Source organism: Mytilus edulis, chromosome 14, assembly GCF_963676685.1.
Source record: "Mytilus edulis chromosome 14, xbMytEdul2.2, whole genome shotgun sequence".
In the NCBI taxonomy this organism is placed as follows: domain Eukaryota; kingdom Metazoa; phylum Mollusca; class Bivalvia; order Mytilida; family Mytilidae; genus Mytilus; species Mytilus edulis.
Window position 1 is genome coordinate 50,415,458 of NC_092357.1, and position 26,977 is coordinate 50,442,434.

Sequence of the window (26,977 nt, forward strand, 5' to 3'; positions counted from 1 at the left end):
ATTTTTAGCCATATTGAGAAAAAAATGTATTTAATGTTAATAATTATAGGTCAAAGTACGGCCTTCAAGACGGAGCCTTGGCTCACCCGAACAGCAATCTCAGCTTGTTTTTTGCATATAAATTGCTTCCAGGTTCAAGCAATACTGATGTTTCTTAAAGTAAGGAAATCGGCGGCCCCCAAACCCCTGCCTCCCTGAATTCGAACCCTAGTTACGGCCCTGATTTTACAAAAAATAAGTGCAAGCAAAAAGGGGGGGGCGTACGCCCTCTACGACCCCCTCTGGATCCGCAACAGATTACCAAGTTCTTTAGAGATATGCTACGCTTGACTATCTTTCAATTTATATTTTGAGAAAGTCCGATCTTAGACTTGTATCGGTATTGGACAATAATGGTATTTATTGTATCTCTTTTCCCTTATGTCTTATAAACAAAGAGTGTCTTGGGTCAGTGCAATAAAGCAATCGACAGTTTATTATCTTCAAACAAATCTCTGATAATTCACATGTTAAATTAGCCTCAAGAGCATATAAAAGTTATACTTGACGTTCGCATTATCATGGTCTCGTCCAAGATTAGATGGGTTTATACATCTATATATAGATATCGTTAAATATATGAATTTTCAAGTTTAAACCTATAACATAAATATTAAATCATTGAAGAGATATGTTCTGTTGAGAAGGAATCCTATAACACACAGTCTCTTCATATTGGTAAGTTGTATGTGTAATTATGCCTTTTATCCTCTTAAGGGTACAATTTGATCGTATTGTTAATATTCCCCGGTGTGAAGATTTAAATGGTATAGTAATGTTATCATGCGATAAACATATCGACCTGTATCAGTTTATTCATTGGTGCATACCGTCTAAACTCAATGCATTAAGGACATTTAACCATTGTCAAATGGAATTTGAATGATAAATCTTGTTAAACACCATGCACACTTAATTTACATCATCATAAACCGGAAGTAGCCAGACAATTTGAAATGTAAGTCTTTTTATTTATTTATATAGTAATGTTCAATTTAGAAAAAAAAACGATCGATACGCACACGATAGTTTCACATATACACAAACACACAAATTGTTTAGCAGCCATAAGGAAGTAATAATCCTTAAACTATAATTATATTTAGTTAAAGGTAGGATAGGGTCCATTCTGTTCGATGGTTATTTTTTCAACCATAACAGATTCTATAGCTGTCGACCAGAAATTACAATAGTCTACTTAGCCGAGGGGCATGTCAAAAGGTAGATCTCACATGAAATTTTAATATTTTAAAGTAAATGATAAATCTGAGTTAAAAAAAATTGGATCACAATCTCAGTTTAACATCTCAGAACAAAATATTCCTCTTGACACCTTCATACTGAAAAATCGTTGGTGAAATCAAACCGACGTTTTTTCGTCAATACAGTCTTTGTAAGGATATAACCACCGTTTTACCCTCAAAACTATATTTCCTGATTAGTTATCAAAGTATTTATTTCTTATATATGAGTCCAGTAGCGGATCAAAAGGGAGGGGTTCTGAGGGTTGGAACCCCCTTCTTTATTTGGAAGATCAATGCATTTGAATTGGGAAATATGGTTGGACCCCCCTTTTTTATCCTGGGTTGCCCCCCCCCCCCCCCCCTTTTTAATGACTGGATCCGCCCCTGATAAACATGATGAAACAATGTCTTCTATAGTATTTCATATGAAATTTTGTCCAGTGAATTTTATTTTAAATTACACTTACAGTATGACCGATGGTACATATACATATAAATATAAACAGTACAGATGATAATACACTGACATAATCGTCATAATACTTTTCAGGTGATACATTCATACACAGATACCAGCAAAAACATAATAGATGATACATGCTTACACAGATACCAACATAAAACATAACAGATGATACATGCTTACACAGATACCAACATAAAACATAACAGATGATACATGCTTACACAGATACCAACATAAAACATCACAGATGATACATGCTTACACAGATACCAACATAAAACATAACAGATGATACATGCTTACACAGATACCAGCATAAAACATAACAGATGATACATTCATACACAGATACCAGCATAAAACATAACAGATGATACATGCTTACACAGATACCAACATAAAACATAACAGATGATACATGCTTACACAGATACCAACATAAAACATAACAGATGATACATTCATACACAGATACCAGCAAAAACATAACAGATGATACATTCATACACAGATACCAGCAAAAAACATAACAGATGATACATTCATACACAGATACCAACATAAAACATAACAGATGATACATGCTTACACAGATACCAACATAAAACATAACAGATGATACATTCATACACAGATACCAGCATAAAACATAACAGATGATACATGCTTACACAGATACCAACATAAAACATAACAGATGATACATGCTTACACAGATACCAACATAAAACATAACAGATGATACATTCATACACAGATACCAGCATAAACATAACAGATGATACATGCTTACACAGATACCAGTGTAAAACAAAACCGATGATACATGCTTACACAGATACCAACATAAAACATCACAGATGATACATGCTTACACTGATACCAGCATAAAAAAAATCGATGATACATGCTTACACAGATACCATCATAAAACATCACAGATGATACATGCTTACACAGATACCAGCATAAAACAAAATCGATGATACATGCTTACATAGATATCATCATAAAACATAACATATGATACATGCTTACACAGATACCAGCATGAAACATAACAGATGATACATAAAATTGAGAATGGAAATAGGGAATGTGTCAAAGAGACAACAACCCGACCATAGATCAGACACCAGCAGAAGGTCATCAACAGGTCTTTAATGCAGCGAGAAATTCTCGCAACCGGAGGCGTCCTTCAGCTGGACCCTAAACAAATATATACTAGTTCAGTTATAATGAACGCCATACTAAACTCCAAATTGTACACAAGAAACTACAATTAGAAATAATACAAGACTAACAAAGGCCATATTTTTTTTATCATTTACTTTAAAATATTTCTTTAAAAATTGTATGTTTTTATGTATCATCTGTTATGTTTCATGCTGTTATCTGTGTAAGCACGTATCATATGTTATGTTTTATGATGGTATCTGTGTAAGTATGTATCATCGATTTTGTTTTATGCTGGTATCTGTGTAAGCATGTATCATCTGTGATGTTTTGTCCTAACACAGATGCCAGCATAAAACATAACACATGATACATGCTTACACATATACCAACATGAAACATAACAGATGATACATGCTTACACAGATACCAGCATAAAACATAACACGTGATACATGCTTACACACAGATACCAGCATAAAACATAACAGATAATACATGCATACACAGATGCCAGCATAAAACATACAAAATGATACATGTATACACAGATACCAGCATAAAACAAACCACATGATATATGCTTAAACAAATACCAGCATAAAACATAACATATGATACATGCTTACACATACCAACACAAAACATAACAGGTGATACATGTTTCAACAGATACCAGCATAAAACATATCAGATGATAAATGCTTACACAGATACCAGCATTAAACATAACAGATGATACATGCTTACACATATATTTGCATAAAAGATAACAGATGACACATGCTTAAACCGAAACAAGCATAAAACATTACAAATGATACACATAGATACCAGCATAATACTAACCACACACAGCCATCGACATTACAAATGATACATACCACACAAAACCATCAACATAATAGATGATACATGATCATACATACCACACACAGCTATCGACATAACAGATGATACATACCACACACCACCATCGACATTACATAATTATGATACATACCACACACAACCATCAACATGACAGATGATACATACCACATACGACCATCAACCTTTCATATGATACATACCACATACAGCCAACGACATTACATATGATACATACCACACACAACCATCGACATCACAGATGATACATACCACACACAACCATCGAAAGTACAGATGATACATACCACACACAATCATCAACATTACATATAATACATACCACACACCACCATCGACATTACAGATGATACATACCACACACAATCATCAACATTACAGATGATACATACCACACACAATCATCAACATTACAGATGATACATACCACACACAATCATCAACATTACAGATGATGCATACCACACACAACCATCAACATTACATATGACATACGACATACAACCATCGACATTACATAATTATGATACATACCACACACAACCATCAACATTACAGATTATACATACCACATACGACCATCAACATTACATATGATACATACCACATACAGCCAACGACATTACATATGATACATACCACACACAACCATCGACATCACAGATGATACATACCACACACAACAATCGACAGTACAGATGATACATACCACACACAATCATCAACATTACATATAATACATACCACACACAATCATCAACATTACAGATGATGCATACCACACACAACCATCAACATTACATATGACATACGACATACAACCATCGACATTACATAATTATGATACATACCACACAAAACCATCGACATTACAGATGATACATGATCATACATACCACACAAGCTACCGACATTACAGACGATACATACCACACACCACAATCGACGTTGCAGATGATACATGATCATACATACCACACACAGCCATCGACATAACAGATGATACATGATCATACATATCACACACAGCCATTAATACAACAAATGATACATATCACACACAACCATTGACAAAACAGATAATACATACCACATACAACCATCGACATAACCTATGGTACATACCACATACGACCATCGACATTACAGATGATACATACCACACACAATCATCGACATTACAGATGATACATACCACACAAAACCATAAACATAACGGATGATACATGATCATACATACCACACACAGCCATCGACATAACAGATGATCACACACAACCATTGACAAAACAAATGATACATACCACATACAACCATCGACATAACAGATCATACATACCACACACAACCATTAACATAACAGATGATGCATACCACACACAACAATCGACATAACAGATGATACATACCACACACAACAATCGACAGCACAGATATACATACCACACACAACAATCGACATAACAGATGATACATACCATACACAGCCATTAACATAACATATGATGCATATGTCACACAACCATCGACATTACATATGATACATACCACATACAACCATCGACATTACAGATGATACATACCACACACAACAATCGACAGTACAGATGATACATACCACACACAACAATCGACATAACAGATGATACATACCACACACAACAATCGACAGCACAGATATACATACCACACACAACAATCGACATAACAGATGATGCATACCACACACAACAATCGACATAACAGATGATACATACCACACACAACAATCGACAGCACAGATATACATACCACACACAACAATCGACATAACAGATGATACATACCACACACAACAATCGACAGCACAGATGATACATACCACACACAACAATCGACATAACAGATGATACATACCACACACAACAATCGACATAACAGATGATACATACCACACACAATCATCAACATAACAGATGATACATACCACACACAACAATCGACAGCACAGATATACATACCACGCACAACAATCGACATAACAGATGATACATACCACACACAATCATCAACATTACATATGATGCATATTTCACACAACCATCGACATAACAGATGATACATACCACACACAGCCATTAATACAACAAATGATACATATCACACACAACCATTGACAAAACAGATGATACATACCACATACAGCCATCGACATAACAGATGATCACACACAACCATTGACAAAACAGATAATACATACCACACACAATCATCAACATAACAGATGATACATACCACACACAACAATCGACAGCACAGATATACATACCACGCACAACAATCGACATAACAGATGATACATACCACACACAATCATCAACATTACATATGATGCATATGTCACACAACCATCGACATAACAGATGATACATACCACACACAGCCATTAATACAACAAATGATACATATCACACACAACCATTGACAAAACAGATGATACATACCACATACAGCCATCGACATAACAGATGATCACACACAACCATTGACAAAACAGATAATACATACCACATACAACCATCGACATAACAGATGATACATACCACACACAACAATCGACATAACAGATGATACATACCACACACAACAATCGACATAACAGATGATACATACCACGCACAACAATCGACATTACAGATGATACATACCACACACAACAATCGACAGTACAAATGATACATACCACACACAACTATCAATAATTCATTACATACTTGAGGGAGTTGTTCACTCTGCATGTCACATTGAACAGGCATAGTCAAAGTTGCGTCTTATGACAGCCATTATATGCAGACAAACTGTTAAAGAATTATATGCCAAGAATTTAGATGGTCTGTAAAGGATTTTCAATCTAGCATTTGTCTTTTGTGTCAGATTATTTTTTATACTGTCTCCAGTTAGACTGTAATATTTCTAGCTAGTTTTTAGGACACATAATACTGAGATCCTTAACCTTAGTAGGTTTTTTTTAAGAACTGAACAATATTCACTAAGTTTTTTTCAAAACGGAGAGATTATTGCTTAGTCTAAACATATTTTATTTGCAAAATATCACACAAAGGGTTAGACACTACTAAGGTTAACTTACATCGTCACAAAGGGTTAGACACTACTAAGGTTAACTTACATCGTCACAAAGGGTTAGACACTACTAAGGTTAACTTACATCGTCACAAAGGGTTAGACACTACTAAGGTTAACTTACATCGTCTTCTACTCTATAAAGATATAAAAAACAATTATCAATCAATATAACTTCAAAGCATGCAAATATTTAAATTCATTCTTATACGATTCAAATCAAACACCTTTTATAGTGTAACCATCGACATTATAGTGTAATTTAAGAGACATTTTAACAAACAATGTCGAAGAAGGAAAGGTAATATAAGACAAGGAAAAGTAAAATACACACGAATCACTACAATCAGGTTATAAAATGAGTAAACAATGAACCTGTTGTTCTTTTGTAAACAATTAAAACTCTTTATAAAAAAATCTTCATTTTGCTCATTGTAATAACCTTGTATTGGGTCCAGATTTTAAAACGACTTTGACAATTAAGCAAATTTAGTTTTTTTTAGAAATAGTAACAGCACCACAATAGGTGAGATGTATTGTCGTTTTTTTACGTAAATCATATTTGGTTCTCATTTATTATTTCGAACATTGATTAATCAAGCCGTTAGTTTTCGATCTCCGTTGAAATGTTTCAATTTGTCATTTCTGGACATTTTATAGCTTACTATTAGGTATGGGGTTTCGCGTATTTGTTCACTGTTGAAGGCCGTACGGTGACCTATAGTCGTTAAATTCTATTTCATTTGGTCGTGAGTCGAAAGTTATCGCATTGGCATTCTTACCACATCTTCTTATATCTCTATTTACTCAAGTACGAATGAAATTACCAAACTGTTGCAACCTCATCTTAATGTGGATTATTTCTTTTATATTTCAGGTAATTTTCATCAGTGGAAAAAACATATTCGAAGATCAGTTGTAGTAAATAATCAAACAGTCCAGTCGAGTTTATGATTCGAACCCTAGAGGTGACAGTAAATACTAGATCGAAAGAAAACAATCGTGGATAGAATACAACTTAAATAACCCCCGTCTGTTAGTAAATTGCATTATAACAATAATGTACCCGTGTCGAGTCGTACGGAAACGCGTTCTAGCTTTAGTCAGAAGAAACACGTTTTTACGAAGACTTCTCTACGTGTGCACTCTTATTTGTTTTAGTGGATATACAATCTTTCATTTGTACTTTGGACCTGGATATATGGTTTATGTACACAAAAATATTCAAGCAAGCTGCATTATACCGGAAGTGAATCCGTACGATAAAGAAATAATGAAATTTTTCTGGAAACCTGATCCTATTATGTGCTCAAAAGACAGCGATCTCGTATACTTTGATTTCAATTCTACATTGCATTTGAATAAAACGCGCGTTCAAAGTAACAGCATTTCATGTCATTATCAGGAAGTCATTCGGAAGACAAACGATGATTTTAATGTTGAACTAGGTCCAGAAGTGTGGTTCAATAGTTCTGTTGTTATCCGAACAGATTTTGTGAATGTAAAATGTTTTATTGGCGGGAAAATGGTTTACAGTAGATTACATTATCAAGTCTATCGACCACCAGAAAGCAAAAGAAGAAATCCAAAAAGGAAATATAGTGTACTGATTTTCGGAATGGATTCAGTGTCTAGACTAGCAGCTATACGCGAACTTCCGAAGACAATGTCATATTTAGAAAATAATCTAGGCGCTTATGTTTTTAAAGGCTATACCAAACTAGGTGACAACACGCTGCCAAATTTGGCGCCTTTAATTACAGGACATTATGCCTTTTCCAAAGAATTTCCTGTGGTTGAGCACACAAAGTTTGATAATCACCCTTTTATTTGGCATAACGTTTCAAGACTAGGTGGATCTACAATGTTTTTGGAAGACTGGCCGCGAATATCAACTTTCAATCTAGGAACCAGTGGTGGAGGGGGGTTCTTAAAACCTCCTACAAATCACTATATGCGACCTTTTTATCTTGCCATAAACCACATGCAAATGTTTGAGTCCCCTGTTAGTGATGTTTTGCAGTTTTTAGAGGACAAAAACGTGAAGCTTAGCTCAACATCATACTTGTGCTATGGGGAAAAATCATTGCATGTCATTGCTATAGATTATTTTAAAAGATTTTTACTAGCTTACAAAGATGACTTAAAATTCACACTTGTGTGGAACAATAAACTTAGTCATAACTATGTTAATTTCATTAAGTTGGCAGACGACGATTTATTAGATCTAATGACTTTCCTTAAAACCGAAGGGTTTCTGGACAATTCATTTTTGTTATTTTTAAGTGACCATGGATCCCGTGTTGATAAAATCAGAAATACTCCGATTGGAAGACTCGAAGAAAGGCTACCTTTTATCTCACTAGTAGTTCCACAACAATTAAAAGAAGCATATCCGAATTTGCATGAAAATTTAAAAACAAACATAAACAGACTTACGTCACCTTTTGATGCATACGAAACGATAGTAGATATACTGAACGAAAACTTCAAATCACAAGAAGTTTCGGTTCCGTATCCAAGAGGAATAAGTTTATTTCGTCCAATACCGAACGACCGGTCATGCGCAGATGCCGGCATTGATGAGCACAATTGTGTCTGCTATTCCTCTGATAGCGTTGACGTGGGAAGTCCAATCGTAGTTAAATTAGCAGAATATGTCACTTCAAACATAAATAAACAGATTCCGCAAGAAAAATGTTCCAAACTGTCACTGAAAAAAATTCAATATGCTAAACGGATAAATTCACAACTCAGCTATGATGCTTCAAACCAAAACAAGAAACCTTGGCTATATATGTTTTATAAACCAAAAGAAGATTTACGAGAGAGATATCAAGTTTCCTTTGATGTATACCCTAGTAATGCTCTGTTTGAGGTTACTGTAGAAAGCTATGGGCAAAACCAGTTTGCTGTTTTAGGTGATATTAGTCGAACGAACACATACGGTAACCAGTCAGCATGTATGACTAAAACAGAACTTAGAAAATACTGCTATTGCGTTTGACGTAATGTTATGATAATGCAGTTTATTTAAGGTTCAGTGACAGTTGGTAAAAGGATCTACGAACAACTAGGAAGAACTAAAGATGCGCTAAATAAAACAACGAAGATGCGTGTGAAGACGACGTGAGCATAAGTATCGTCACCACTTCAACAAATCATTGCGACAAATTGTCCTAAGTAAACACCAATCACATTTTAATTTCTGCAAATATGAACACAACATTTAGGATACTTCATTGAACTGTATACGTTATGGATAATTACTGTTAGTGCGTGTTCAACAACGTTTTCGTTGAATGCATTACTGTTCAAACATTATGAAAAAACTACCATAGTTATAGAACAATAATGTAGTCGTATCTCAACAAGATTTTAATGTATCGCAAGTTGAGTCACTGTGGGAGTTCTTAAGATATGTATCACTAAAACAAAGCAATCGACCTGTCTAACATCCTAATAATAAGTACCGACCGGGTAAAGAAAAATGTTACTTTTTTTTTTTAACAAAACGATTCCGTAAATACGAAAGGAATATGTCGACAATCGATCACTATATGTAATAAAATGGACCAAAGCATCTAGAGTGGGTGTATACCTATTGAGTACTATACTTTTGCAGTTCTGTTGGTTTGTTAACAAGATTGAAGTACTTGCCTAAATTGTGGCTTGGGTTGTGACTAATCATGTACAAAATTATGTGGCTGAACATTTATTTATTACATATTTTCAGTAAAACTTTAAGATAGCAGTTAAAAAGAACAATAAGTGCTACTTTATAGTTTTGAACTTGTAAAATACAACATAATTACAACTTATAAATGTAGAACTCGGATTATTAGTTACACAGTGTGCAATATTGTCCTAATACGAGAATTTATCATGTCAATAAAATTCATATCGGGTGAGGCGAAGCCAAACCCGATATAAATTTTATTCCGTATTAGGACAATTGAACACTGTGTAACAAATTTATTCTGATTTTGTTATATGACATAATTTTTGGACAATATCAACAAATATATATTATAGATATTTTATCTAAAACTGTGAAAAATTAAAAATATTATGATTAAAAAACTCAAAACTCATTTTTATTATTAGGTTAATAGTATAAGGGAGATAATTTCAATTGACGTAATAAACAACGGAGATAATTCCAATTGACGTGATAAAAAATTGTACTGAAATTTATTAGGACAATATCTGCCAAGCAAATTGCGAGTAATTACTCTAAATCACGATAAGTATTTTGTCTCGCCTGTGACTAAAGTCATAGAATGCGAGACGTAATTTACGTCGTGGCTACCGTGCCAGCTGGTAATCCCTATTTGTACAAAGTTTTATATTGTAGGAGGCAGAAAACCTAAGACTTATTTTACGAATTTTCTGTCTGTCATATGTCCTTACCTTCATTTACTGACATGGTATTAAAAACGATTTTTTTAATCAGTTTTATACGTCCGTCAAAATGACGAATGGTTTACAAAACGGCGTTCGTCCGACCGTCTGTCTGTTCGTCTGTCTTTCCTGTGACCACAACTTTAGAACGACTTATCCAAATTTCATTATTGCTTAAAACTTTACACCTTTCTTATTATATTAATCGAAAGATCTGTAAATTTTTTGGTGATAATTCAAAATTTTATTTTCGTGTTACTTATTTTTTTTAAGGTTTTTTTTTGGGCTTTTGTCACCGTATCTCAGAAACGATTTATGATTATTGCATAAAACCCCACACACAAGACGACGGGCGTATCATGCGCTCGTGACGCAGCTGTTTATTATCATGTAAAATACTGAGAACTGGGATAACCGTATGTGATGTGTTGGTTCATTGAAAAGTCTACATGCCAAGCATACAGAGTTCACCTGACCTCGACCTTATGTCCAACAAGCAATAGGACCACTACAATTTGTTTATGGAATGTTTGGCATGTAACCATGTCTGTCCGACTGATTTCGTCTGACCTGAACTTTATTTTTATGGTTCATAAGGCAATGCTTAGTTTTCATGCTTTGGTAAATTTTTATCAGATACTATATGCAATAGGTCCACTATATGTGGTATATGGGATTCTTGCAAGATTGGACAGGAACCACATACTCTCTTCAACATTTTGTGGACCAGTGACCAAGTAAAAGTTTTCGTTGTTAAGAAAGTCATGCCCGTATCTCAGAAACTGTTAGCAATTATTCAACTTTATGGAGTGTGTGGAATTATTGTAAGTGTACATATCGTCTGACCTTGACATAATTTTCATGGTTCATTGCTCTTATATTATTTTTTTCTGATTTGGTCTATTTGTAGCAAAAGGTCCCTACAATCCGTGTATGGAAGGATTGTAAGGTGCATGTAGATGTCTGTCCGACAGATTAAGTCTCACCCGTTTGGCATCATTTTCACGGTTCATTGGTCAGTATTAAAAGGATGTGGTATGACTGCCAATGAGACCAAATGACCCAGAAATAAACAACTATAGGTTGAATACGGCCTTCAACAATGAGCAAAGCTTATACCGCTTATAAATAGTTTCCATGGTTTTGTCCGTTTTACAGATACTATAAGCAATAGTTCTTCTATGTTTGATGTATGGAATGATTGTAAGGTGTAAATGTATATGTCTGTCAGGTTTTAACTGACCTTGATCTCATTATTATAGTTCAATTTCAAAATTATATTTCTCGGAAACTAAAATTACAGCCGATTTCAATGAGTATGTAGCTAAAGGTAATGTCTTTGGTAAGCTTGCTAGCTAGCTGAATCATTGTTAGGTAAGGCAAACTATCCTCATTTAAGAGTAGAATAGTCCGACTAATCATCAATCTATCTGTCTGTAAGACTTGGATACTTCGAAAGGATTGCAATACACCTTGCCTAACAATGACTTCACAGTTCAGCTAGCAAGCAAGCTAACTCAAGATTTTACCTTTAGCTACATACTCATTGTAATCGGCTGTAAAAATCTATAAATATATTGTAAAATGGCCATGTCCGTCTGATAGTGTTTGTATGACTTTGTAAAGTTTATGTGAAGCTTGTATTTTAACCTTCAGAAATACACTCTTTCGACATAAGTTAATAAAAATGTATGTCCGACTGGCGGGTGTTATTTTAGAACTCAGATACTGATTTACATTTCAAAGTTCCTATAATCACTGCTGTGTCACTGACCTAACACAAATCTCTAGTTAAAATTGTCGAATTCAAGAAAAATGTATGCAAAAGCATCCTTCCTAGAAAAAAAAGAATCCGTATTGTCCATTGATATTCTCTTTATCGCACAATAATACATATTGTGTATTATTTTTCACCAGCATTTCAGTATAATATTCTATTTCAAAATTGCAATATTTCAATATTTTCCTTCATGTGTGTTTGCCTGTATTTTCGAAAATGCCTATCTTAGCCAACGTTTTACAATTTTACAAATAGATTATTTTTTACTTTTTATAAACTCTTGCTATAAAATTGACATGGGAAAAAATACACTCAAGATTAACAGTGGTAATCAAAACTTACAAAAAAGTTGAATTAATTTGATATCAAACAGTTCATATTAAAGTCGTTATGCAGATTAAATACATGTGTCATCATTTGACTTTTACGATTGTGAAGCACGATCTGTCGGAGCTAGTATAAATTTGCATTGAATTTAAAGTTCCGATCCATACGGTGTCATTGATTTGCAGTTCAATAGTAGCAATTCCGCTTGCCGAAAACCAATAGCTAGAAGTGCCACTAACATATGTGTGGGTGATCAATTTACCATTATGATATATCCCAAATTCTGCTCCACTTGAACCTGCCATTATCCAAGCAGACACACTGTACATCCCCTCCATCTCGGCAACAAACTTTCCATCGGATTTGAACCTGCTTAAATTGTTTACACCGTATTGCAGTTTAATGTTATCAAATTTGACGACTTTATTACTAGACCACATATCTGTCCCTTGTGAATTCACACAGGCTGTCATGGAAACTGAAATAAACATAATTAAGCAAATAAAGACAATAGCTACCATATGTAAGAATATTATAGAACTCAATAATTTTATATTATGAAATTAACTATGGAAACCAATACTTAGTATAGCATGAGTTACTTATAATTGGTGTTACATAACAGTTTACATCCATCAGCTTAAAAAGATATTTAAAAAATGCGGGGTTTCGCAAGCATTTTTACTGCTTTCAAATTAATTACTCAAATTGATTACAAACTCATCGTACAAATTTCTTTTCTTTAAGGTTTAAATAAAGTGGACAGGTATTAATGATCTTTAACTCTGTTTAGTTAAAGTTTGAAGTTTTCTCTATCTTCTTCAGTTTTTGCTGAAAACACATAACTGATAGTTTTGACGTATAGAACAAAAAGTATATAGAGCTCAACATTCTGTACATTGTTTCTCCTTTCAGATTTTCTCTGTTTATTATGATTCACAAAATAATAGGCAAAACTTACATTGTATCCCTGTTCTATATTTAGCCATGTTGGCCATGATGGTTGGTAAAATATGTAAAAAAAATACTATAGAAAGTAATTATAACTCCTTTATGGGTTAATGGACCATTTTGGTCATGTTGACTGATATGTAGATCTTACTTGGCTGAACGTTATTGCTGTTTACAGTTTATCCGTATCTGTATTATATTCAAGAGATGACAAACAAAAAATGCCAAATTTCCTTTAAAATGATCAATGCAGGGGAAGTAATTCAACTACGGGTCGTCTGAATTGTATGAAAATTTTAGAGCACATAGATCTTAACCAGATGAACATTTCACTTGTGTCAGATTTCCAATAATTGCGTCATTTTCAGAGATATAAACCAACATATGCAATTTTACTCCTATGTTACATTTTTAGCCTTATCGGCCATGTTGGTTTGCAGGTGAGGTCACCGGACACAATTATTTAAAACTAGATACCTTAATGATGATTGTGGACAAGTCCGGTGAAACTTTACCAAGTAGTTATAGATAAAAAGATTTTTGTAAAAGTTAACGGTAGACAGACGATGATGACGACGGACGTGGAACGCCAAGTGATGCGAAAAGCCTTTCGGTAATGTGAGTCCAAAAGGAGTCAGAAATCTATTGGACAGCAGTGAAAAATCAGAAAAATGTAATAAAAAATATTCTACTAAAAGAAGCCAGTCCTCGGCCCACACAAAAACAAATCCGCATATCCATTAATAAAAATTATCCTGATGAAAGCATTAGTTTAGTATCTGGAAAAGAACTTTAGGATAATCACTTGATAAAACCCGAACGCCCTAAAAAAACGGACTGCTCTTGAAAAAAACGGACTTAGAAAAATTACTTTAGTCTCAAAATGTCGTTTTTTATGCAATAACTAGATTTTTTTGTAAAGTGTCTGTATATCTGAGGATATATAGATATAAATTATAATCTATCGATGCATTTCCATTGACATTTGCATTATTATGTGTATAAAATGGCTTTATTTTATATTTTGGAATAAAAGTATTGTAAGGCTTAATTTTACTTTTTTAACGAAAGATAATGTCGGATTTGTTATATCTTGTTATATCAAATACAAACATAACTTGTATAATCTTTCATTTATAAACTCAAGCTTCTATATCTCGTCTGTTTGTTTGCAATTTTTATCACATTCACTCGAACAAAAGTGGTCAAACTCGAAAAAACACGATAAAATCACTAGAAAAACCACGACCCTAGCTGGACACTGTATCTACCGTGTGTTTATTCGGACTGTAATGTCTCCTTTCAACCAATTGACACAGAAATCAATTTTAGTAGCAATCGCAAAACAACATGTTAGAAGTTGCCTGCTCACCAACTTGACAAAATATGATATTTGAGAATTGTAAAAAAAGAACCTACTGCAAATTTGACAAGTTTGGTGAATTGGAAACTCCGCGATTGAAGTAGCTATAATTGACTCGAAGTTGAAACATTTGTGGGTCACTTTTGTAGTCAATTTTTAAATTTAGATAAAAAATGATAAGTAATAATGTTGCGATGTGAACTATAATGCGAATTCCCTTGCCAAGTCTCTTTTTAATCTTGTGAACATAGGCGGATCCAGGGGGGCCTGGGGTCCCGCCCCCCGCCTTTCGTGGGAAAAATTTGGTTGATTGTATCATAGGGAATCACTGAAGCATGACTGGAGTAGGCACCCCTAAGGAAAAGTTCTGGATCCGCCACTTGTGAATTCATGATACTTCACAAACATACCTCTTTTATTACTACTAGTGATCTGTTGTTGCAAGTCTGCCATCGAAGAATTCAATATCCCTTCCAGCTTTTGAGTTTTCATACCAAACGAATTTGACATCAAGTTTTGTGTTGTCTTAAGTGCGTCGACTATGTTACTCGTGTTGAGCTCTAATGAGTTAATAGCGTTGCTCGTATTGAAGGCCAATGCTTTCATATTGTTATTTGTTTCCGATTCTAAAGCTTTGATACTTTTATCTGTCATCTGTTTTTGATTTACAGTTAGATTATATAACGCACGGAAGTCTTCGTTCCTAGCCTGTTCATTTACAGCCAAAGAATGGGTTTGCGCATTGATTGTATTAACCCGACTTTGTAAAGCAGTTAAGTCTTGGAGTTGATGAATACTTTTTAAGTTCTTCAAATCGGAAATCTCCCCTTGTAGAGCTAATGTGGTATTCTCACTGCGACCTAAAATGGCAACTTTCGCGGTAAGTTCGGTATATTTATTCTTTAATGCGTCGAAATCGTGTTGGAGAACATTATGACTGTGTAAAAGGTCACGGTATTTGTTTTCTAGGTCATCACTTTTGCTGTTATTGTTGGCTATTTCTTGTTTAAAAGAGATAAACATTTGTTGTAATTGTGATGACAACAACACTAGTTTATTGTCCGTGTCGTGGCGCAAATCAACTAATCCGTCCTGGAGATTTGTTTTTACGTGGTAAAATTCCGAAACCGTCAGATACTGTTGGTTACCAGTGTTTTGACCTCCTGCATTCTGATTATCTAATAGAAATCCACACGCGAAAGTTGTAAAAGCTAACAGAAAAGCATTCCGAATCATGATAGATCCAGTCATCTTCTCTCTCTATTATGTTTTAAGCAGATCCTATGATATGGCGGTTTGTTAACTTTTATCATGCAGTCCACGTGATTTTTATGATATCTTTTAAGTAGATCATGTCATGTCACCTACCTATAGCTATATTTTAGTTGATAATGAAAATAAATTCAAACTTTATCCTAAATACTTCTTCTGCATACAGTTTTGTTTCTTTCTTCTAAACAAAGTATAGAAATACAATTGAAAATTTAGACATCATCATGATTTAACTCTTGGCTTCTCGTTATGACCAGTGTTTTATGATTCAGTGCGATCTCATATTATAGCTTCATTGTTAACACTAAGTTAAGTTCTCCAATACTTTATGATCAACAATCCCATAACTTGGAGAAAGAATGCACCTAAGAGACTAAAGAAGCATTTTACAACCTACGTTTTTTTCATATATATAGATGAACTGCTTGAGCTCTCAGTGACGGTTGAAACTTACTGCCCAAGTTGAACATAGTCAGCTAGCCTTTTGACCGTACATGTACATGTGATGTCGAGCTATGATTGCGTCGATTATCCATTGAGCACCATGCACGTCCGTCTCCATTATGTTGTGGTATTCTTAACGAATATGTCTTGAAGGGCAAGCTGACAGTGGAGAAACTCTGTATAAGTTTGCAGTATAGTCTTTGTGACCATTCTCTTTGAAACTTTTCCCCTCAGTCAGGCCTGTTATTGTCTCAATGGCAAGTGTGAAAGCTTGGCGGTATTCAGTCCCTGTTTCTTGTGGCTGGTAATGGCCCGGGCTGTCGCACATTCCGTCGACTGTAAAATTAATCACATTTTTATAAAATCCCTCTCTCCCGAATTACTCCGAATTACTGACTTCACAATATCCAGTTTTTCAGTCATGTCTGTCTTGTAAAGTTGCTGTTAATGCTTGTTCTGTGTGGAGGAGGACAGTTCAGGTTAATAAGCAACGGGAACTTTATATTATCCTTGGGACAATCGTCTAGGACTGCAGCTTCATCAACAATCCAGGTTTTAATTTTTTAATATTTCATAACTCAGCTGATGTAGATACAGTTCTTATATCTAAGAGTATATTTCCAGCAAATTCCATTTCACCTGTTTGTATGCCATTATTTCCGGATTTTTGCAGTACATGCCTTCTTTTGTGTTAGCCTTTATTAAAATATTCAGCATCGTCATCATCTCTTCATGGTCTGCGAACCCAATCTTCTGCTTTCAAGTCATGATATGATACTAGTAGCTGGGAGCGAGTCTGTGTCGTTATTTGGTACACCGGAGGTGGGAAAATGGCTGTGGGTTCATTTCGATATCATTATGTCAAACATACATTTCAGGACAGGATTAATATAGATGTATTTGTCTGGTGACTTGGAAAACTCTGGTACAGGGACAAGAACATTTGCCTGTTTTTCTCTTTTCCTTATATTTTTGTCATATATTCTGCACTTTTTACCCATTTTCTATTCTAGTCTGTAAAACCCTCCTATACCCTCAGTTATACCTGTAGAAACGGGTAAATTAAAATCATTAGTATCTGTACAGACTGTCTGAAGATGTCAAATATCTATCAAAGCATAAACAAGTTGTTTCTTGAACATGTTGACGAAAAGTTTGTCATCTTCCCCCTTTTAGATTGGAGTTATAATTGTAGTAATTACGCACGAAAAAAAAACATTTATTAAATATAAATGACAAACAATTGGTCGATATCATTATAGTTGCTTCATTTTCATTGACAATTAATAATCAATTATTTCAAGGCAAAGATAGGGTTCTACAATTCTACAATTATGTTCCAATTAAACTCGTCCGTTCTCTGCGGGCCGTTTTACTTTCATGGGTTTTTCTCTCGGATGAAAGCTATTTTAACAATGTGTTGTGCAAGAGGAAATTATATCATACATTTGAATTTCATATGAAGTACAAATAGTTCAATAATTTATTATGGCTTCCATGTTTGTCCTGTGTTATCTTTATGTCTTTCTTCAGTACAAAAGCCAAAAATAACTTGAAATTATTTTGATGATTAATCAAAAGATAAAATAATACCTGGAGATATCCAAATATTGGATAAAAGCAGTGTCATCATTGTTGTTTATGTATTATTGAAATTCTGACTTTTATTTCAGATTTCAAAGCCTTAAATGACATTGTTATAAGAAGAAATAACAGCACAAACCGTAATGCATTTTTTTTTTGTCGTACTATATTTTCAATACTAATTCTTTTATTATTTCAACAATATTTTCATCTTAAATAATAACACCGTTTCTCTGTATCCGTTGTGTTCTGGTATATTTTATGAATAAATATCTAGTGTAGTACTGTGGATTCATTATTGTTCGTTAGATATCAATTTTCGTGACATTCGTTGGTACAGTTGAACCACAAATTTAAATGTTAAAAAAATGACACATTTTCTATAGGTTTGTATGCATACTATAGCAAAACCACGAAATTAAATATCCACGAATATGCAAGTTTTCCTTAATCCACGAAAATTCGTACCCACCAAAAATGAATCCACAGTATATTATAAGCCTGGTATCTTTGATGATTCAATGTGTAGTATGTTATAAAGCTGATACATTTGATCAAACAAGGTCCAGTGTAGTATCTTATAAGCCTGGTATCGTTTATCAATAATATAAGCCTGAGTCAATGACTAAAGTAGTAAGTTGTAAGCCTGGTATCTTTGATGAGTCAATGTATAGTGTAGTATGTTCTTAGCTGATATCTTTGATGAGTCAATGTCTAAGGAAACGATGATAGTCCGTCAGAAGGGGACGATAAATGGTTGACACGGGTTAAGAGAGAGCCATATTTCTTGCAATTTAAAGACACCCTTGTAGATGTCGAAAAAGAGCAGGTTAATGCCGCTACAAGGCAGCACTCGCACCCGCAATGTAGAAAAAGATTAATATAAGTTGCAAAACTTGTGTCCAATCCACTACAAATACATAGTTTTAAACTAATTAAACTAAACTAGTGTAGTATGTTATAAAACTGGTATATTCTTTGATTAGTCAACGTACAGTGTATTATATTATGAGACTGGTATATTTGATGAATCAATGTCTTGTGCAGTGTGATATACGCCTTGTATCTTTGATGAGTCGATTTCTTGTGTAGTATGTTGTAAGCATGGTATCTTTAATGAAACAATGTCTAGTGCAGTATGTTATTAGACTGGTATATTTGATGAATCAATGTCTAGTGCAGTATGATATAAGCCTGGTATCTTTGATGAGTCGAGATCTTGTGTAGTATGTTATACGCCTGGTATATTTGAGGAATCAATGTCTAGTGCAGTATGTTATAAGACTGGTATCTTTGGTGAATCAATGTCTACTGCAGTTTGTTATTAGACTGGTATATTTGATGAATCAATGTCTAGTGCAGTATGTTATACGACTGGTATCTTTGATGAATCAATGACCAGTGCAGTATGATATAAGCCTGGTATCTTTGATGAGTCGAGATCTTGTGTAGTATGTTATACGCCTGGTATATTTGAGGAATCAATGTCTAGTGCAGTATGTTATAAGACTGGTATCTTTGGTGAATCAATGTCTACTGCAGTTTGTTATTAGACTGGTATATTTGATGAATCAATGTCTAGTGCAGTATGTTATACGACTGGTATCTTTGATGAATCAATGACCAGTGCAGTATGATATAAGCCTGGTATCTTTGATGAGTCGAGATCTTGTGTGATATGTTGTAAGCCTGGTATCTTTAATGAAACAATGTCTAGTGCAGTATGTTATACGCCTGGTATATTTGATGAATCAATGTCTAGTGCAGTGTGTTATAAGCCTGGTATCTTTAATGAAACAATGTCTAGTGTGGTACGTTGTTAGACTGGTATCTTTAATGAATCAATGTCTAGTGCAGTATGATATAAGCCTGGTATCTTTGATAAGTCGAGATCTTGTGTAGTATGTTACAAGCCTGGTATTTTTGATGAATCAATGTCTAGTGCAGTATGTTATAAGACTGATATACTTGATGATACAATGTTAAGTGTAGTATGTTATATAAAATTGAGAATGGAAATGGGGAATGTGTCAAAGAGACAACAACCCGACCATAGAAAAAAAACAACAGCAGAAGATCACCAACAGGTCTTCAATGTTGCGAGAAATTTCCGCACCCGGAGGCGTCCTGGTTTCTTTGATGATTCAATGTTAAGTGCAGTATGTTATAAGACTAGTAGTATCTTTGATAAATCAACGTCAAGTGTATTATGATATACGCCTTGTATCTTTGATGAGTCGAGATCTTGTGTAGTATATATTCAGCCTTTCATTTTCGGTTAATGTATACTTTAGTATATTATAAGCCTTGTATATTAGATGATTCAATGTTAAGTGTAGTATGTCATAAAACTGTTATCTGTGATGAGTCAATGTCTAGTGCAGTATGTTATACGCCTTGTATCTTTGATGAGTTATGTCTAGTGTTGTATGTTATATGCCTTGTATCTTTGATGAGTCAATGTCTAGTGTGGTATGTTGTAAGACTGGTATAATCTTCGATTACTCAACGTGCAGTGTATTATATTATGAGACTGGTATCTTTGATGAGTCAATGTCTAGTGTTGTATGTAATACGCCTGCATGGTATATTTGATGAGTCAATGTCTAATGTTGTATGTTATACACCTGGTATCTTTGAGATCTTTGAGTCAATGTCTAGTGTAGTATGTTAAAAGACTGGTATATTCTTTGATTTGTCAACGTGCAGTGTATTATATTTTGAGACTAGTATCTTTGATGAGTCAATGTGTAGTATGTTGTAAGCATTGTATCTTTGATGAGTCAATGTTTATTGTAGTATGTTATAAGACTGGTATCCTTGATGAGTCAATGTCTACTTTATCATATTATAAGCCTGGTATCTTTGATGAAACAATATTTAGTGTAGTATGATATATGCCTTGTATCTTTGATAAGTCGAGATCTTGTGGAGTATATTATAAGCCTGTCTAGTGTAGTATGTTGTAAGCTGGTATATTTGATGAGTTAATGTTCAGAGTAGTATGATCTAAGTTTAAAATCTTTGGTTAGATAATGTCCACTGTAGTCTGTTAATTTTATAAGTCTGGTATCTTTATTGAGTCGATATCTAGTGTAGTTTGTAATAAGCCTGGTGTCTTTTTGAATTTTATACCAACTGGGTTGATAACACTACGGTTGAACTTATTGGTGAGTTTTCTTTTGTTAAATTTACAGAAAATGACTGCATCAATATTTCAAAAACTTGGGGCGATCTCATGTACTCCGTAAGGGTACGCAGATCCTGCTCCACATGTTGCACCCATCGTGTTGCTCATGTTATTATTAAAAACCTGGTACAAAGTCTTATTCTGTATAGGTCACATTCGTGAAAAGGGAACGGGATTGTAAGGAACATATCCGATATTATCTGTTAAATGGATGTTTCATAACGGTTAATCAACTCGGGATTGCGTCAGTAAAATTTACGAAGGGATGATTTCAACTTCACCATTTGGAACTCTTGGTTTAATAGGTTCCAATCCTTGTGAACAGCAACCATCTATTAAGGAAATCATGATAGGAAATACAAAACGGGGAATATCTGATCAATTGGAAGATATATACTCTGTATGCAGGCGCTGCGTGAATGTTGCTTCACAAAAATGGAAAGTTCATAATGGATTTTATGTTAACATATATTAATAACATTAATATTTTTGTAATGTTTTAGGATTATTTCTTTTGCGGTGGTATTAATTACCTTGGCATTTCAACGGCCTCTGTGTTCTCGTAGTAGCTTTACCGCATGTTCACCCTCAATAGTCGGCATATTTGAGTAAGAGAAAAGACTTGTATTCGTAAAGGTAACGAGACTCAAAGTCTCTCGATCTCTGGAACAAGCACGCAAATTAAACTTCAAAAGAAATAGTAAGAAGGGAAAATGTTGAGACAATGCAGTATATGAGTTAAAGAAGTTGATAACGAATGTTATAAAAAAAAATACCAAACCCAAGGTAAATTCAAAATGGGGAACTTCATAAAAAAAAAAATACTAAATGCTCTACTATATAAATAACACATAGCTGAGAGGGTGATAGAGCAGATTGTTACCCTGAGAAAACATTGTCAACTGAGGCGAAGCCGAGGTTGACAATGTCTTTTCGAGGGGTAACAATTTGCTCTATCACCCTCTCAGATATGTGTTATTTACTTTGTTATACTGAATGTTCTGTTATTACTGTCGATTAAATTTTAAATTCAAAGTAATTAACCGTGACATCTTGTACATAACCATCCGTATTTAATAAAGCGCACACTTGATCAAACGTCTCCGTGAAGGGTAATAGAGTATTTGCCATAGGATAGAGTCGTATTTAATAAAGCGCACACTTGATTAAACGTCTCCGTGAAGGGTAATAGAGTATTTGCCATAGGATAGAGTCATGTTTAATAAAGCGCACACTTGATCAAGCGTCTCCATGAAGGGTAACACAGAAAATTGACACCCTCGTATTAGCCAATCAAAATCTGGCATTTTGACATGAAGTATAATAATGAATATAAATTACCAAACGGAACCACCGAAAACAAGAATACCGAGCGTGCAAGGGCTGTATAGCCAGTCAAGGTCGTTAAAAACTTCCATTTGATCGAAAACAAATGACACATTCCTGACTTGGAACAGACATATAGTTTGTACCGAATTTAGGGAAACCTCTTTAAATTTTCACTGGTACTTAAATATTTGATTACTTATTCGGTTTTAAAGTTAACACGTGTAGAGCAGGATCTTCTTAAAAAAAAATACCCCTCCGTTTCTCCTGGGATCATTCACGGTGTTAATAGCTGTTCTTTTACTATTGTGTCTTCTTTTTTTCGGGGTTCTTTTTTCAATTTGTCATTACGTTTTTATTTTTACTTTTTGAGATTGAACATGTTGAATATCACTTTGTATGTACAAAGCACAACACACAAAATAATTAACAATAAGGGAGTAACCATTAAACTTCAACGGGGGATATTGTTTTTTGTCCGAGTCAGAACATTTTTTTGGTTTTCGACGTTATCAATCATTTTTTTTAAAAGATTTCATACTACAATTTAGCGGGAAAATGTGGATTGAATTTTTTTTTCATGCATCCTTTATACTCATAGTATCTATACTATTAAACGAGAAGACCTCATTTTTGGTGTCGCTTCTCTTCTTTCCACAATCAATTAATCATCATGCCTCTGTGTCCTATGGGTACAGTGCATAATCGCATTTGTCATCCATTCATATGATTATTCAGATTGAGTTATTTTGGGTGAAAAACGAGAAAAAAGACGACCGGATATGTTTCCGTCATTGGGCGTAATTTTAAGTCAGATTAGACTTCCGGTTTGCGTATTTCTGTATACTATACAACGAATACAGTGTATTTTCTGTCTTATATCCGTCATTGGACGAAATTTAAGTCAGATTAGACCTCCGGTTTGAGTTTTTCTTTTTACTATGAAACAAATACATATACTACGAATAAAGTGTATTTTCTGTCTGATATCATTTTCAAGTTTACTATCCACGGCAGTGACAGGGTTTATTTAATAGATAGGGTCTGAATAATATATCAATGACCGATGTGGATCAATTATTAAACTGAGAATTGACTGTAAAAAGAAAATACACTTTTGGGACGTCTGGAACGTGTGTTTTTCAGATCGAAATTTCAGGATTGACCATTTCGGGATCCGGGATTTCTTTTTTCGAATTTCGGGATGTCGTGCCGGATATTTAATTTGTATAATACATTCAGAACATTTTCGTATGCAGGGGCCCGTTGACTGCCTAAGAGGGGCCCGCTCCGGTCATGTTTTTAAGATCGAAATTTCAGGATTGACCATTTCGGGATCCGGGATTTCTTTTTTCGAATTTCGGTATGTCGAGATATTTAATTTGTATTATAAATTCAGAACCTCGGGATTTCATGTTTTTAAGCCCGGGATATTGGGATCAGGGCCCATCCGTAGTGGCGGATCCAGAAATGTTCATACGCAGGGGCCCGTTGACTGCCTAAGAGGGGCCCGCTCCGTTCATGCTTCCCTATATAAGCAACCAATTATTTCCCAGAAAGGGGGGGCTAAATCCGCCTCTTCCCCGACCCCCCTTTTTTTGTGGAAAAAGGAGGAGCCGGGCTAGAAAAACAATTATCCTGTCCCAAATTACCTTTTGATACCTTTTCTGAAATTCTCAAGTCACTAAATGTTTTACAAAAAAAGAAGATGTGGTATGAATGCCAATGAAGCAGCTCTTCACAAGAGATCAAAATGACACCGAAATAACATTTAAAGGTCACCTTACGGTCTTCAACAATAAGCAAAAGCCGATACTGCATAGTCTGATATAAAAGGCCCCGAAATGTAAAACAATTTCAAATGAGAAAACTAACAGCCTTAAGCTTATTTATGTACAAAAAATGAACGAAAAACAAATATCACTGAACTACTGAATTACAGGCTCCTGACTAGCATGTTCATAATACGTTTACCCTTCATGTAACTATGTTCATAATGAAATTAATAGAAAACAAAAAATGGGAATTTTGGAAATAAAGGAGGAGGGTTAAAAAAACATTTTCCTGTCCCCAAGTACCTATGACTTTTGATACTTTTCCTGAAATTCTCAAGTCATTAAATCTTTTACAAAATTCTTCCTACAACACTTTACATCCTTTCAAATACGCTCTGGATGCCCGCGATTTCGCGGGTGTGTTCTAGTATTATAATATAAATACATTTATTTATTTAAGCTTTATTTAGAGTCGGCAAGGTATACAAACAGAGACAACATAGGCTCTAACGAACAATTAACCGACATCAAGGATTTGTATACAAATTTTACTATTGTATACAAATTTTACTATACAAATCCTTGCCGACACTGAGGCCGACTCAGGTTATACTGTAACTGTCAGTGTGATTATAATAACCGTGACTATTATACTAACTTAATTGTATATTATGTCATGTCATAATTTAAGGTTTTTTTAACATTGAGAAGAGACATATATATAAATCATATAAATCTCGGTGTTTCCGAGGACACTTTTAGCGCGGCTTGCTATTAAAGCCTTTGAAGACATCAGTACGCAGACGCGGATTTAGGGCCCGGGCCCCCCCCCTTTTTGGGAAAAAATTTGGTTGCTTATATAGGGAATCACTGAAGCGTGACTGAAGCGGGCCCCCTCTTAGGTCAGTCAGTGGGCCCCCACTTATGAAAATTCTGGATCCGCCAGTGCTGGTACGTGACTGTATAAACAAAATCTTTGAGAAATTACAACTTTTTCTAACATCTCTCAGATTATTCTTATATCGGTCTTAATTAATTAACTTGAATTTGTGATCACTAGTACTGTGTTCACTTTATTATATATATAGAAAGCATTGAAAACTGAAGATTTAAAATTCCCGCTAAAAAATGTTATCCCATCTGGTACCCCATTTATAAAAATCTCGCTTCGGCGATTAAACTATCAAATCGTCGAACAATAAAAAAAGAATATAAATGTGTTTTATTTTTAAAAATAAACAAGAAAAAATGTTTCCACACTATGAATTATTTCACAATAAAAAAAATTTAAATCCATATTACCTAGCAACGTTAAAGCATAACCGCCATCTTGTCACGCACTGCTCAATTGGATAAAATCAAAACATTTTTTATTTTCTCTTGATCCAGTGCAATAACTGTTGAGATATACCCATGACATAGAAATTTGGGATGGCAGACATTCAGGAGGTAATTTTATTAGTAATTTACATTGAAAGCAAGCTTTATAAAGGGGAGTCAGATCGGATTTATATAAGTTGCTGGTCACTGCAGGGTTTATTTTGACAACGTTCCAACTTCAGAAGTTAAACGCAGTATTGTGTAAGACTTCTGATTAGATAATTAGATAGCACTGATTTAAAATT

General features: G+C 34.4%; 2 protein-coding genes across 2 annotated transcripts in view; both read left to right on the forward strand.

Moving 5' to 3' along the window:
* Positions 1 to 833: 833 nt before the first annotated feature.
* On the forward strand, positions 834 to 11,030 carry LOC139503886 (uncharacterized). Its single transcript, XM_071293878.1, has 2 exons — positions 834 to 997; positions 7,814 to 11,030. Exon 2 carries the CDS (start codon positions 7,997 to 7,999, stop codon positions 9,941 to 9,943), a length of 1,947 nt encoding a protein of 648 aa, XP_071149979.1. The 5' UTR covers positions 834 to 997; positions 7,814 to 7,996; the 3' UTR covers positions 9,944 to 11,030.
* A 15,635-nt stretch (positions 11,031 to 26,665) lies between these two features.
* Positions 26,666 to 26,977, forward strand: part of LOC139503923 (dynein axonemal heavy chain 7-like) — a 66,384-nt gene continuing 66,072 nt past the window's right edge. Inside the window, exon 1 of the mRNA XM_071293942.1 lies at positions 26,666 to 26,801. Coding sequence (XP_071150043.1) covers positions 26,784 to 26,801 — 18 coding nt within the window. The 5' untranslated portion in view covers positions 26,666 to 26,783. The remainder of the gene's footprint in view (positions 26,802 to 26,977) is intronic.